We start from the raw sequence: 15,904 nt of genomic DNA on the forward strand, positions 1-15,904 counted from the left end.
GTTGTGATAGAACATTTCTTTATTTTTTGTGATTTTCTGCAAGTCCCATCTAACAGAGCTGTAGTAGGCTCTCTTTCTCTCCCTTCTCAATTTGAACCCACACCCCTTTCATTGCCACTTTGTTGCAAAGTGTTTCCAGGCTCTATCTGTGTTAGCAATTTAGCCGGGGACGAGGTTAGGCTCGAGGCTGGTGTGAGCCGGTACCTTTAGTGAGGTTGATCTCCCTGATGGTGTATCCCTCTCTCAGTCTGACCGACACCACACTGACCAGGTGGGCGTGCACTTCCTTCTCTGTGTGCTTCTTCCTCCTCATCACCAGCGCAGGGTTCCCACTGGCTGACACTAGGTGCTCGTTGAACAACTTGTGCTGAGACACTGGAAAACAGAATTTGGAACATGCCAACAAAGATGTTCAACGTTTACAACAGCGTATAATTAGGCAATTAGTCTGCCTTTTAACCAAAATCATGTCTGCTGAACTGCCTGGCAGCCCTGGGTCATTGCTCTACCTCAATGCTTTCTTTTAGAAGCAGTGAAGGGATGTCAAAATAAAAACTTGTATGAAATGAAAGTACGATTGTCAACATCATGCATTTTCACTTCCTCTGTTGACATCTCCACTGTGACAAACTCTCGTCCAGTAAAATCATTTACCGGTGGGAATACTCTCTAACGTAAACAGATATATTGGGAAGGAAATACTCTAAAAAGCAGCAGAGAAGAAAAGAAAAAAGAAAACCCATTTCATTATGTCTCGGTGAAGTCAGACCCAGCCATTAAACATTGTACTTTCATTCGCATCTCTTTATGCTTAACCTCTCACGATGAAAGCGGACTTCTATTCAGTGAGCAGCCATCACTGTGGGTGCCTCCAACACGATTCACAGATAATGACAGGGTGTTTGGAAATGACAAGAGCCTTGCTTAAAAGCCACTGTGTTTGGGCTGTCACAGAGAGCACTAACGAGTACAATCAAGAACACTATGTTTAAAACCAACTTGTTTCGGCCAAAATTGCACTCTGATGGGATCGGGGACACAGCAGCAAAAATACAACATTATTTTCAACATATTGATACAGCCTAACTGCTAAAACTGTACAGTTTTGATTTGTAAAGTTCAAATAGAGTATAGTCTTTCACATCATGATATATTGTCTTGCACGTCACATCTCGGGCATCTTGCACCTGTATGGAGCTTCATCAGGAAATGCATCGCTGACGTTGTCCCCACAGTGAAGTTTCGCTGCCCCAATCAAAAGCCCTAGATAAACACTGAGGTATACACTAAAGCAGAGAGATACTGCACATAGGGCTATCGCAGCCAACCCCGAGGCTATGGATGAGGACACTAATACGTACAAGATGTCCCGCTACGACCGCCACAGAGCCGTCAAACAGGCAAAAGGACAAAATAGGAACCGATGGTCTACGCATGTGGAAGGGACAGTCCATTACAGATTAGAAAAAAAGGTAGACAAAGTCTGCATATTGCACCTTTAATTAGAATGTCAATACTAGCTACAGTGGTTAGCTAGCTTGGAAGAAGTATTTAGTGTTGTGTGCATTGAGTCTGTGCACTTAGCTAGCTACCATCCCATTGCCTACATTGCATTTTGTTGTCACTCCTGTTGGCTCCCCCACAAACGTTCTCTCCAAGTTGTTGGCCACTGACGATCATTGCAATTCTACAAGTAGAAACGGTAGGTTTGTCGCTACCGGGTCGGCAAGCTGCAGCAACCCCTTTGTTCTAACAAGAGAAGGAACAGCCTCCTACTGTGATAAGCACCGATAGTCTTCCTATCGGCAGTTAAGATTCTCTGTGCCTTTCATGCTTTAGGCTACAATGACTGCCGCCCCGCAGCACTAACATCTGTAATCATGAAATACTCTGAAAGGCTGGTCATGGCACACATCACCTCCATCATCCCAGACCCACTCTAATTTGCATACCGCCCCAACAGATCCTCAGGCAATTCACTCCACACTGCCTTCTCCCACCTGGACAAAAGGAATACCTACGTGAGAATGCTGTTCATCGACTACAGCTCAGCATTCAAAACCATAGTGCCCTCCAAACTTGTCACCAAGCAAGGGATCCTGGGACTCAACACCTCCCTCTACAACTGGATCCTGGACTTCCTGACGGGCCGACCCCAGGTGGTGAGAGTAGGCAACAACACCTCCGCCACAGTGACACTCAACAAGGGGACCCCCAGGGGTGTGTGCTCAGCTCCCTCATGTACTCCCTGTTTACCAACACTGTGGCCACTCATGACACCATCATCAAGTTTGCTAATGACACAACAGTGGAAGGCCTGATCACCAACGGTGATAAGACAGCCTGCAGGTCAGATAACTGGCAGTGTGGTACCAGGACAACAACCTATCCCTCCGCAAGACCAAGAAGCTGATCGTGGGCTACAGGAAACAGGGGGGTGCACACCCCCATTCACATCAATGAGCACAGTAGAGAGGATCAAGTTCCTCAGTGTCCACATCACCGAGGACTTAGTGTGGTCCTCTCACACCAGAGCTGTTGTGAAGGAGGCCAGGCAATGCCTCTTCTCCCTCAGGAGGATGAAATGACTTGGCATGGCCCCTCAGATCCTCAGGAACATTTACTGCTGCATCATTGAGAGCACCCTGACTGGATTCATCACCGTCTGGTATGGCAACTGCACTGTACGCGACGGAAAGGCCCTACAGAGGGTGGTGAGGACGGCCCAGTGCATCACTGACAAACAGAATCCTAAACCGCTTCTATCCCCTGGCCATAAGACTCTGAATGGCTCACAACCTCTCCCACAGACTATCCACCCACACAGACACAACATATGCTGCTGCTAAAATCATTATTGATTAGATGTATTATTCCATTAATATGCTGTCGATTGATTATTGATTGCCATCTCTGCAGCACTCCACCAAATCAGGCCTTTATGGTAGAGTGGCCAGACAGAAGCCACTCTGCAGTAAAAGGCATATGACAGCATGGTTGGAGTTTGCCAAAAGGCACCTAAAGGACTCTCAGACCATGAGAAACAACAATCTATAGTCTGATGAAACCAAGATTGAACTCTTTGGCCTGAATACCAAGCATCACGTCTGGGGGAAACTTGGCAACATCCCTACGGCGAAGCATGGTGGTGGCAGCATCAAATTGCTGCAAAGAAACCACCCACAACTAAAGGACACCAATAACAAGAAGAGACTTGCTAGGGCCAAAAAACACAAGCAATGGACATTAGACCGGTGTTCAGATTTGAGATTTTTGGTTCCAACCGCTGTCTTTGTGAGACGCAGAGTAGGTGAACGGAAAATCTCTGCATGTGTGGTTCCCATCGTGGAGCGTGGAGGAGGTGTGATGGTGTGGAGGTGCTTTGCTGGTGACACTATGTGATTTATTTAGAATTTAAGGAACACTTAACCAGCATGGTTACCACAGCATTCTGCAGCAATACGGTTTCCCTCTGGTTGGTGCTTAGTGGGACTGTCATTTGTTTTTCAACAGGACAATGACCCCAAAAACAACTCCAGGCTGTGTAAGAAGAGTGATGAAGTGCTGCATCAGATGACCTGGCCTCCACAATCACCCAACCTCAAACCAATGAGTTGAGTTTGGGATGAGTTGGACCACAGAGTGAAGGAAAAACAGCAAATGCCCAGCATATGTGCAAACTCCTTCAAGACTGTTGGAAAAGCATTCCAGATGAAGCTGGTTGAGAGAATGCCAAGAGTGTGCAAAGCTGTCAAGGCAAAGGGTGGCTACTTTGAAGAATCTCAAATATAAAATACATGTTGATTTGTTTAACACTTTTTTGCTCTATACATGATTCCATATGTGTTATTTCATAGTTTTGATGTGTTCACCATTATTCTACAATGTAGAAAATAGTACAAATAAAGAAAAACCCTGGAATGAGTAGGTGTGTTCAACATTTTGACTGGTACTGTATATTTTGGGGTAAGGTGACTAGGCATCAGGATATATTATAAACCGTTTAGCAGCAGTGTATATGATGATGGTATGTGAGTGTGTGAAGTCAGTGTAAATGTGTGTGCATGTTGTGTGTGCGTAAGCAAATAAAGTGAGTCGGTGACTGAGTGAGTGTTGGAGTGTGTGTTGGAGCATGTGTTGGAGCGTGTGTTGGAGCGTGTGTTGGAGCGTGTGTTGGAGCGTGTGTTGGAGTGCGTGAGTGTGTAGAGTCCTGTGAGTGTGATTAGAAACTCTAAATAAAATACAAGAGTGTAGGCATTTTGTTAGCTATTTAGCCATCTTATGGCTTGGGGATAGAAACTGTTCTATTTTCTATTATTAACTGTTGGAAAGAGCTCTCAAGTTAAGAATTTCACTGTACTGTTTTACACCTGTTGTATCCTAGGCTCGTGGCGAATACACATTAAAACTTGAAATATCGTCAATGTCAAATATCACAATATTCATATGTCGGCCCAACCCTAACAAATGCCATGCTCTTTCTTACCACAGTAGTACTCAGGGTTCATGGATTCGCTGGTCTTGAGGAAGGAGTATGTGAGGAAGGCCTTGTGGTAGGTGTTCATATCCTGACTGGCCAGATCAGGCTCAGGGCAGCTGGACAGGTAGGAGCCAAAGGTCGCCAGGGAGATAAACTTCATCAACTCAACATTAGGGATGTACCCAAAACTACAATTGTAGGAGTAGGCCCCACCCACCTAAACAGACAGACACAGAGAATAGCAACAAAATATGAAACAAATCACAAATACACTCTCCACAATATGTAAATTACAGCAGGTATCATAAATATTCATATCACTATTTTTCTCATTTTGTTGCGTTACAAAGTGGGATTTAAATGCATTTACTTGTACATTTGTCATTGATCTACAGAAGATATTCCATAAGGTCAAAGCGAAAAGAAAATTCTACAAACAGTTATAAATTAGTACAAATTAAATAACTAAAATATAGTTTTTGCATAAGTATTCACCCCCCTTTGTTGACGCAAGCCTGACCTAGTTCAGGAGTAATTTAGGCTTGCGTGTGTATGGACCATGAAAGTTTGTGGGTGATGTAGACATCAAGGAACTTGAAACTAAAATGTAGGTTTACACATGGGAATTAGCCAATGTGGATAGGGCTAAATTGAAATATTTGTGACAGAATAAATATGGTAGCAATTGAAAGGGAAAATTATTAGACCAAAGTTGAGGTCACAACAGTTCACCTGATAAAACTGAATCCAAACATTATACTTTTGATTTTACGTTACATTTACCGTACTTGTTGATAACGAAATCTGAAAATACTCTGGATACATTCAGTAACATAAGAATATTCCTGGAAAGTGTGGGGTAGGACAGGAATGAGTTAGTCTTGCTAACACTAGCCTCTCTGCATCCCTGCTGTGTAGTCATGTGGGTTGCGAGTCAGCCACTCTAGGTTACGAGCTAGCAAATCACATACGTCCAACAAAAGACATCACTGAGTAAGTGCGTGCTTATTTTCAAGCGTGGTGGTAGCTACATGAAGAATTGGGATGGAGGTAAGCACAGGCAAAATCCAATAGGAAAACCTGCTTCAGTCTGCTTTTAACCAGACACCGGGAGAGGAATTCACCTTTTAGCAGGACAATAAACTAAACTCGGCAAAAAAAGAAACGTCCGCTCACTGTCAACTGCATTTATTTTCAGCAAACTTAACATGTGTAAATATTTGTATGAACATAACAAGATTCAACAACTGAGACATAAACTGAACAAGTTCCACAGACATGTGACTAACAGAAATTGAATAATGTGTTCCTGAACAAAGGGGGGTCAAAATCAAAAGTAACAGTCAGTATCTGGTGTGGCCACCAGCTGCATTAAGTACTGCAGTGCATCTCCTCCTCATGGACTGCACCAGATTTGCCAGTTCTTGCTGTGAGATGTTACCCCACTCTTTCACCAAGGCACCTGCAAGTTCCCGGACATTTTTTTGGGGAATGGCCCGAGCCCTCCGATCCAACAGATTGAGATCTGGGCTCGTCGCTGGCCATGGCATAACACAGACATTGCTGTTTTGCAGGAAATCACGCACAGAACGAGCATTATGGCTGGTGGCATTATCATGCTGGAGGGTCATGTCAGGATGAGCCTGCAGGAAGGGTACCACATGAGGGAGGAGGATGTCTTCCCTGTAACGCACAGCGTTGAGATTGCCTGCAAGGATAACAAGCTCAGTTCGATGATGCTGTGACACACCGCCCCAGACCATGACGGAACCATCCCCCTGCAAATCGATCCCGCTCCAGATTACAGGCCTCGGTGTAACGCTCATTCCTTCGACGATAAACGTGAATTCATCGATCACCCCTGCTGAGACAAAAACGACTCGTCAGAGAATAGCACTTTTTGCCAGTCCTGTCCAGCGACGGTCGGTTTGTGCGCATAGGCAACGTTGTTTCCGGTGATGTCTGGTGAGGATCTGCCTTACAACAGGCCTACAAGCCCTCAGTCCAGCCTCTCTCAGCCTATTGCGGACAGTCTGAGCACTGATGGAGGGATTGTGCATTCCTGGTGTAACTGGGGCAGTTGTTGTTGTCATCCTGTACCTGTCCCACAGGTGTGATATTCAGATGTACTGAACCTGTGCAAGTGTTGTTACACGTGGTCTGCCACTGCGAGGAGGATCAGCTGATCATCCTGTCTCACAATACAGACATTGCAATTTATTGCCCTGGCCACATTAGTCCTCATGAATCCTTGCAGAATGCCTAAGGCACGTTCACGCAGATGAGCAGGGACCCTGGGCATCTTTCTTTTGGTGATTTTCAGAGTCAGTAGAAAGGCCTCTTCAGTGTCCTAAGTTTTCATAACTGTGACCTTAATTGCGTACCGTCTGTAAGCAGTTAGTCTTAACGACCCTTCCACAGGTGCATGTTCATTAATTGTTTATGGTTCATTGAACAAGCATGGGAAACAGTGTTGAAACCCTTTACAATGAAAATGTGTGAAGTTATTTAGATTTTTACAAATTATCTTTGAAAGACAGGGTCCTGAAAAAGAGATGTTTATTTTTTTGCTGAGTTTACAACACAAGGCCAAATCTACACTGGAGTTGCTTCCAAGAAGACAGTGAGTGGCCAAATCAAATCAAATTGTATTTGTCACATGCACCGAACAGAACAGGTGTGGACCTTACTGTGCAATGCTTACTTACAAGCCCGTAACTCGATTTCTTTAACTGCATTGTTGATTAAGAAAATATTTACTAAATAAAAAAATATAAAAGTAACATGAAAATGACATAACAATAAAGAGGCTATATACAGGGGGTACCGGTACCAATATCAATGTGCGGGGGTACAGGTTAGTTGAGGTAATTTGTAAACTAACCATGTATATAATAAAGAGCAAGTAGCAGCAGTGTAAAAAAAAGGGGGTGGTGTCAATGTAAATAGTCCAGGTGGCCATTTGATTAATTGTTTAGTAGTCTTATGGCTTCGGGGTAGCTGTTGTTAAGGAGCCTTTTGGTCCTAGACTTGGCGCTCCGGTACCACTTGCCGTTCGGTAGCAGAGAAAACAGTCTAGGACTGGACTGGAGTCTCAGACAATTTTTTGGGCCTTCCTCTGACACCGCCTAGTATAAAGGTCCTGGATGTCAGGAAGCTTGGCCCCAGTGATGTACTGGGCCATATGCACTACCCTCTGTAACACCTTACGATCAGATGCCGAGCAGTTGCCAAACCAGACAAAGATGCAACCGGTCAGGATGTTTGATGGTGCAGCTGGAGCACTTTGAGGATTTGGGAACCCATGCAAAATCTTTTCAGTCTCCTGAGGGGAAAAAAATATGTTGTCGTGCCCTCTTCACAACGGTCTTGGTGTGATTGGACCATGGTAGTTCGTTGGTGATGTGGACATCAAGGAACTTGAAACTCCGCTCCACTTCAGCATCTTTGATGTTCATGGGGGCCAGCTCGGCTCTCCTTTTCCTATAGTCCATGATCAGCTCTTTTATCTTGCTCACATTGAGGGAGAAGTTGTTGTCTTGTCTCTGACCTCCTCCCTATAGACTGCCTCATCATTGTCAGTGATCAGACCTACCACCCTGTCGTCAGCCAACTTAATGATGGTGTTGGAGTCGTGCTTGGCCACGTAGTCGTGGGTGAACAGTGAGCACATGAGGGAACTAAGCACGCACTCCTGAGGATCCCCAGTGTTGAGGATCAGCAAGGCAGATGTGTTGTTACCTACCCTTACCACCTGGGTAGGAAGCCTGTCAGGAAGTCCAGGATCCAGTTGCAGAGGGAGGTGTTTAGTCCCAGGGTCCTCAGCTTAGTGATGAGCTTTGTGGGTACTATGGTGTTGAACGCTAAGCTGTAGTCAATGATCAGCATTCTCACATAGGTGTTCCTTTTGTCCTAGTGGAAAAGGGCAGTGTGGAATGCGATTGAGATTGCGTCATCTGTTTATCTGTTGTTGGCGGTATGCAAATTAGAGTGGGTCTAGGGTTTCCGGCATGATGGTGTTGATTAGAGCCATGACCAGCCTTTCAAAGCACTTCATGGCTACCGACGTGAGTGCTACGGGGGCGGTAATCATTTAGCCAGGTTACCTTTGCTTTCTTGGGCACAGGGACTATGGTGATCTATATGAAACATGTGGGTATTACAGACTCGGTCAGGGAGAGGTTGAAAATGTCAGTGAAGACACTTGCCAGTTGTTCCGCGCATGCTTTGAGTACACGTCCTGGTAATCCGTCTGGCCCCGCAGCATTGTGAATGTTGAACTGTTTAAAGTTCTTGCTCACATTGGGCTCCCGAGAGGCGCAGTAGTCTAAATCAAATCAAAGTTTATTTCACCTTACAGTGAAATGCTTACTTACAGGCTCTAAACAATAGTGCAAAGGTGTTAGGTAAGTAAAGAAATAAAACAACAGTAAAAAGACAGGCTATATAGAGTAGCGAGGCTACATACAGACACAGGTTAGTCAGGCTGATTGAGGTAGTATGTACATGTAGATATGGTTAATGTGACTATGCATATATGATGAACAGAGAGTAGCAGTAGCGTAAAAGAGGGGTTGGTGGGTAGTGAGTGGCAGGACACAATGCAGATAGCCCGGTTAGCCAATGTGTGGGAGTACTGTTTGGTCGGCCCAATTGAGGTAGTATGTACACGAATGTATAGTTAAAGTGACTATGCATATATGATAAACAGAGAGTAGCAGCAGCGTAAAAAGAGGGGTCGGGGGGGCACACAATGCAAATAGTTCAGGAGTCCTATGGATTGGGGATAAAAACTGTTGTGGAGCCTTTTTGTCCTAGACTTGGCATTCCGGTACCGCTTGCCATGCGGTAGTAGAGAGAACAGTCTATGACTGGGGTGGCTGTGGTCTTTGACAATTTTTAGGGCCTTCCTCTGACACCACCTGGTGTAGAGGTCCTGGATGGCAGGCAGCTTAGCCCCAGTGATGTACTGGGCCATACGCACTACCCTCTGTAGTGTCTTGTGGTCAGAGGCCGAGCAACTGCCGTCGATGTTGGCACAGCATCTCAGTGCAAGAGGCGTCACTACAGTCCCTGGTTTGATTCCAGGCTGTATCACATCCTGCCGTGATTGGGAGTCCCATATGGCGGCGCACAATTGGCCCAGCGTCGTCAGGGTTTGGCCGTCATTGTAAATACGATTATTTTTCTTAACTGTTTTGCCTAGTTAAATAAAATAAAAGTTTTAAAACAGCTGGTGCTCTCATGCATGCTTCAGTGTTGCTTGCCTCCAAGTGAGCATAAAAGGCATTTAGCTCGTCTGGTAGGCTCACATCACTGGACAGCTCGCGGCTGGGTTTCCCTTTGTAGTCTATAATAGTTTTCAAGCCCAGTCACATCTGACGAGCATTAGAGCCAGTGTAGTAGGATTCAATCGTAGTCCTGTATTGACGCTTTAGCTGTTTGATGGTTCGTCTGAGGGCATAGCCTGATTTCTTATAAGCGTACGGTTTAGTGTCCGGCTCCTTGAAAGCGGCAGTTAACCTTTAGCTCGGTGCGGATGTTGCCTGTAATCCACGGCTTCTGGTTGGGATATGTACATGCGGTTATTGTGGGTACGATGTCGTCAAAATGCACTTATTGATGAAGCTGGTGACTGCTGTGGTGTACTCCTCAATGCCATCGGAAGAATCCCGGAACATATTCCAGTCTGTGCTAGTAAAACAGTCCTGTTGCATAGCATCCGCATCATCTGACCACTTCCGTATTGAGCGAGTCACTGGTACTTCCTGCTTTAGTTGTTGCTTGTAAGCAGGAATCAGGAGGATAGAATTATGGTCAGATTTGCCAAATGGAAGGCGAGGGAGAGTCTCTGTGTGTGGAGTAAATGTGGTCTAATGTTTCTTTTCCTCTGGTTGCACATGTGACATGCTGGTAAAAATGAGGTAAAACGGATTTCAGTTCGCCTGCATTAAAGTCCCCGGCCACCAGGTGCGCCGCTTCTGGATGAGCATTTTCAAATTACCGTTCTGACTTAAATCTGCTTGAATATCTATGGCAAGATATGAAAATTGCTGTGTAGCCATGACCCCCAACTCCTTGACAGAGCTTACATTTTTTTTTAAGAATAATGGGCAAACATTGCACAATCCAGGTGTGCAAAACTCTTAGAGGCTAATCCAAGAAGACTCACAGCTATAATCACTGCCAAAGTTCTTTCTGACATGTATTGACTGAGGTAAATACTTATCTAATCAAGGTATATTCGTGTTTTCATACAATTGTATAACTTTTTAAGAATTGTTAGTAAGGAAAACCACTGACATTAGAATATTTTGTGAACACCAAAAATTCAATTAAATCAATTTTATTCTCACTTTGTAAGACAAAATGGGGGTGAATACTTACGATACCCAAATAAAAATATATTCAGAATGAACTTTGATTACAAAAGTACTGTCATTGAATGATAGATATTAGACAGTAATTAGTAAATGGACTTTTGTAAAGGGCAGTTGCCTGCTCGTCTGGAATCCAAACTGAATCCATGCTGCGTTTCACTTTGTTTCATTTAGTTAAACAGAGCATGGATTCAGTTTGGATTCCAGGCTAGTTGCCTGCCTTTGCTGAGAAGATACAACAATCTATGCAGTAGATGACAGACAACAGTTCTCATGGTGTGTCAGCATGTTGTAATGTAGACTGAATACAAATAGCAGTTTGATCCACTGGGCTATGTTGTGGCATGTTTCAGTACCTGGACGAAGGAGCAGGCGATGGTTCCACTCCTGAGCTGGTTCAGAAGAGTCTCACACACAGCCACATCAGGCACACTGGTCACCCCGTCTGTGATGATGATTATACCTGGGAGAGGTGACAGGAACTGTGTCATAGGCCTAAAATAATCAATCATGTATAAATAAATCAGATCTCCCTTCGATGGTGCCTTTAGACAATTACTTTGATAGTGCCCTTTCAGACCAGGCTAGATCACTCAATAGGTTGCAATAAAGGAGGACCTCAACAGAAGTCTGAGTCAAACAATTGTCATTTCTCCCTATGGAACCAGCCTTGAGAAGCTCAACTTTAACAGTGAAGGTATTGACAGACTAAACCAACCTGCGGAGGAGTTGGGGGGCAGCAGCTGTAGAGCTAGGATGCCCTGTCGCACCATGCTGACCAGCCCGACGTCTGCAGTCACCATGGAAACACCATGTTTCCTCACAGGCACCTCCTCCATGGTGATGTCACTGCCAAGCCCGGAGCACGGGATTTGCCCATCAGACTATCAGAGACAAATTGAATAATAATCAACTGAGATCAACCTGGAAATTATATCAAACATCTTCTAACAACATGCTCATAGTCATACTCTACTCCAGAGACATATACTGTACAGTCAGGTACAAAATTATTGATAAAGATTAGCAAAAACACTATATAAAATAAATAATGCAAATACTGTACTACTGTATATTTTTGCTCCCAAAAATTGTGAAATTATATTATTTTGTACCAATACAATTCCTCAGGGAAATATATTTTGTTTAACAAGTTATAATAATAATTTTAAAAATTAGAAAGGTAAAAATGATTGGACCAGTTATCAATACTCCGCAAAACAACCCTTGTGATGATAACGACACAGCCTTTTTCTAAAATGTTTTGTGTGTTGGAGACCACATTGGGAGGGACCTTACACCATTACTCCATACAGAACCTTCCCAGATGCTTGATATCCTTCATCTGCACTTAAGGACTGCCCTCTTCAAATTCAAACCACAGGTTTTCAATGGGGTTCTAGTCCAGAGACTGAGATGGCCATTGCAAAATGTTGATTTAGTGGTCAATTAAACCATTTATTTGTGAATTTTGATATGTGCTGTGTTTTACAGTAGGCATTAGGTCATTTTCTGAAGGTCAACAACCATTTGTCTCTTTTCAATTGTGAGTTCTTTACCTTTTCCCATGGTGATGATTATCAAAGTGATTTTACATGTGTATTACCTCATTTTTATACCCCAGTGAAACAGAAAGCCATAATATAGTTCCTTAAAATACAACTAATAAAATAAAAGTAGAATATTAATGCAGATGTAATTTTGTTTGTTTATATTTATAAGAATCTTTAGGGTTGGCAATCATTTTGACCCCTGTCTTTTTGAGATAATTATTTTTTAATACCAAATCTTTCTCTTAGCATATATATATATATATATATATAATATAAAATAATATAATTTCCCCCCTCTTTTTGAGCATACAATACAGCTCTGCATTTGAATCATTTATTTTATACACTCTTTTACACTTATTTTATACACTCTTTCATCTTTATCAAGGGTGCCAATCCTTTTGGACCTGACTGTATTATACATATGTAATTATATGGTTCTGTTCTAGAGTAAAAAGATTGACGGATGACCTAAAAAGGTATTGTAATAACCATATAGTACTGTAATAACCATGTGTCCTCTTGCCTGGTCGTGCTGCTGTTGAAGATGGCTGTGCTGCTGTTGAAGGACCTCTGCAATGTTGTTCTCCACTGATCGCAGCTGCTGGTAGACCTGGTGTAGGAACTGTACCAGGTCTGTACGATTCAGCTGACAACCCTGCACCAACACCTACAGTCAAAGCAGACACAACACAGTTTCTTTATAGGTGTGATAGAGTGTATTACTATAGTTCCAGTCCCCTTTAAAATCCATCTCCATCATGGGTAGCACATCTACCTGCACCTGTCTCTCGTTCAATCACCGAGTAGTATATAATGTTGATATGAATAATATGATCACCTGGTGTGTATTGAGCCCAATAATGGAGGAATAAGCCAGGATAGTGACAAAGATTTCCGGCTGGAAAACAAGATCTGTGCCTGGAACATTGAAGGGTCGGACCAGTCCAGCTAAGCATCGTGACAAGGCATGGAATACCTCATCAAATATCATCTCCCCCGTGCTGTCATCCTGTGAACAGAAGGCAAAACTAACATGATGTACCTAACACACCAAACAACACATCATGAGGAGGATCTGCTCTTGGCAGTCGACCAAAATAGCCATAGCATAAAAGTGTGATATGTTACACGATTTTCATAAAGGATTATAAACTTCCTCCTGCCGTCAAAAAGAAAAGCATCCCTTCATAGATTCCCATAGATGCTTGTAAAATAGTCCTATTGCACACATTGTCCAACAAGCGGGGTTCAAATCCAGGTCTCCTGCATGCCATTGCTTATAACGGCGTGCTTGTTTTCTAATGGAGCTCAGCGGTTCAGAGAACCACCTCCATTATAGGTTTTCCGTGAGGAAATTGTAGAGCCGGACAACAGGACCAGGAATATTTTAATTTACTGGCCATTTGAGAAATTGACCAGAACCATATGCATTAGCTGCGTAACCCATTAGGGCATCCACCTACGACGCTCAGAAATCACATTTAGATTATGGTAATTCAAATTCGCAATGTGGGCAGAGCGCGTAGCCATCGGCCTAGCTGATTATTGGGTTGCGGCTGTCAGTGAAAAGTAATTAAAATATGTGTGAACATAATAACATAACATGTTGAGACAAGAAGAAGGGGAGGGGTGTGGAAAAGATTTTGGCTAGTCTCTCTCCAGAATGGCTCACCCGTCTCCCGCCAATTCTTAGCATTCATTGTTTAACTTTGTGAATGGTTTGCCCTTTGACTGTTCATTTTGATCAATTCCCCATTACATACAGTACCAGTCAAAAGTTGATACACCTATTCAAGGGTTTTTATTTTATTTTGACTATTTAATATATTCAAGAATAATAGTGAAGACGTCAAAACTATGAAATCACACATATGGAATCATGTAGTGAGTAAAAAAAGTGTTAAACAAATTTAAATATATTTTATATTTGAGATTCTTCAAAATAGCCACCCTTTGCCTTGATGACAGCTTTACACAAGTCTTTCAACCAGCTTCACCAGGAATGCTTTTCCAACAGTCTTTAAGGAGTTCCCACATATGCTGAGCACTTGTTGGCTTCTTTTCCTTAACTCAATTGAGATGGTTTGGGATGAGTTGGACCATCTCAACTGGGTTGAGGTTGGGTGATTGTAGATGTCAGGTCATCTGATGGAGCACTCAATCACTCTCCGTCATGGTCAAATAGCCCTTACACAGCCTGGAGGTGTGTTTTGGGTCAGATGGGATTGCGTATCGCTGCAAAATGATGTGGTAGCGATAAGTGTGCCTTGAATTATAAATAAATCACAGACAGTGCCACCAGCAAAGCACCCCCACACCATCATACCTCCTCCTCCACGCTTCACGGTGGGAACCACACATGCAGCGATCATCCGTTCACCTACTCTGCGTCTCACAAAGACACAGCGGTTGGAACCAAAAATCTCAAATTTGGACTCATCAGACCAAAGGACAGATTTCCACCAGTCCATCGCTCAGTCCATCGCTCAGGTTTCTTGGCCCACGCAAGTCTATTCTTGTTATTGGTGTCCTTTAGTAGTGGGTGGTTTCTTTGCAGCAATTCGACCATGTAGACCTGATTCATACAGTCTCCTCTGAAAAGTTGATGTTGAGATGGGTTTGCTCTTGAACTTGGTGACGCATTTATTTGGTCTGAAATCTGAGGTGCAGTTAACTCTAACGAACTTATCATCTGTAGCAGAGGTAACCCTGGGTCTTCCTTTCCTGTGGTGGTCCTCATGAGAGCCAGTTTCATCATAGCGCTTGATGGTTTTTGAGACTGCACTTAAAGAAACCTTCAAAGATTCGAAGATCCAGATTGACTGACCTTCATGTCTTAATGTAATGATGGACTGTTGTTTCTCTTTGCTTATTTGAGCTGTTCTTGCCATAATATGGACTTGGTCTTTTACCAAATAGGCCTATCTTCTGTATACCACCACTACCTTGTCACAACACGACTGATTGGCTCAAACTCATAAAGGAAAGAAATTCCACATATTAACAAGGCACACCTGTTAACTGAAATACATTAATGAAGCTGGTTGAGAGAATGCCAAGAGTGTGCAAAGCTGTCATCAAGGCAAAGGGTGGCTACTTTGAAGAATCTCAAATATAAAATATATTGTGATTTGTTTAACACTTTTTTGGTTACTACATAATTCCATGTGTTATTTCATAGTTTTACTGTATTAACTATTATTCTACAAATGTAGAAAATAGTAAAAACAAATAAAGACAAACCCTGGAATGAGTAGCTGTGTCCAAACTTTTGACTGGTACTGTATGTCACCAGCAGTACATATGTAATTGGGAATTGATAAATAGAGTAGCTCAACACCTATAGAAAGGGAGGCAGACAGGCTGAGTAGAGAGGAATGCAATTGAAAGAACCTGAATTTATCATATTATTTTCTACCATTTCTATTTGTCAGCTTTATGTATTTGGACTTAATTGACAATTAAGTTACATGCCTACTGCTGTATTA

At 43.1% G+C, this 15,904-nt stretch overlaps 1 protein-coding gene across 5 annotated transcripts in view; it reads right to left on the reverse strand.

Annotated features, from left to right (window-relative positions):
• The window catches only part of LOC118358648 (KICSTOR complex protein SZT2), a 110,701-nt gene that overhangs the window by 92,357 nt on the left and 2,440 nt on the right, over positions 1–15,904 (reverse strand). For 4 of the 5 annotated variants that reach the window (XM_052480284.1, XM_052480283.1, XM_052480285.1 and 1 more), the window contains exons 4-9: positions 13,255–13,425; positions 12,925–13,083; positions 11,579–11,744; positions 11,217–11,323; positions 4,487–4,697; positions 205–375 (exon numbers count right to left, since the gene is read on the reverse strand). In XM_052480284.1, coding sequence (XP_052336244.1) covers positions 205–375; positions 4,487–4,697; positions 11,217–11,323; positions 11,579–11,744; positions 12,925–13,083; positions 13,255–13,425 — 985 coding nt within the window. The remainder of the gene's footprint in view (positions 1–204; positions 376–4,486; positions 4,698–11,216; positions 11,324–11,578; positions 11,745–12,924; positions 13,084–13,254; positions 13,426–15,904) is intronic. The other variant, XM_052480282.1, reaches the window with a different exon arrangement.

The sequence above is a fragment of the Oncorhynchus keta genome, chromosome 26, assembly GCF_023373465.1.
Source record: "Oncorhynchus keta strain PuntledgeMale-10-30-2019 chromosome 26, Oket_V2, whole genome shotgun sequence".
In the NCBI taxonomy this organism is placed as follows: Eukaryota; Metazoa; Chordata; class Actinopteri; order Salmoniformes; family Salmonidae; genus Oncorhynchus; species Oncorhynchus keta.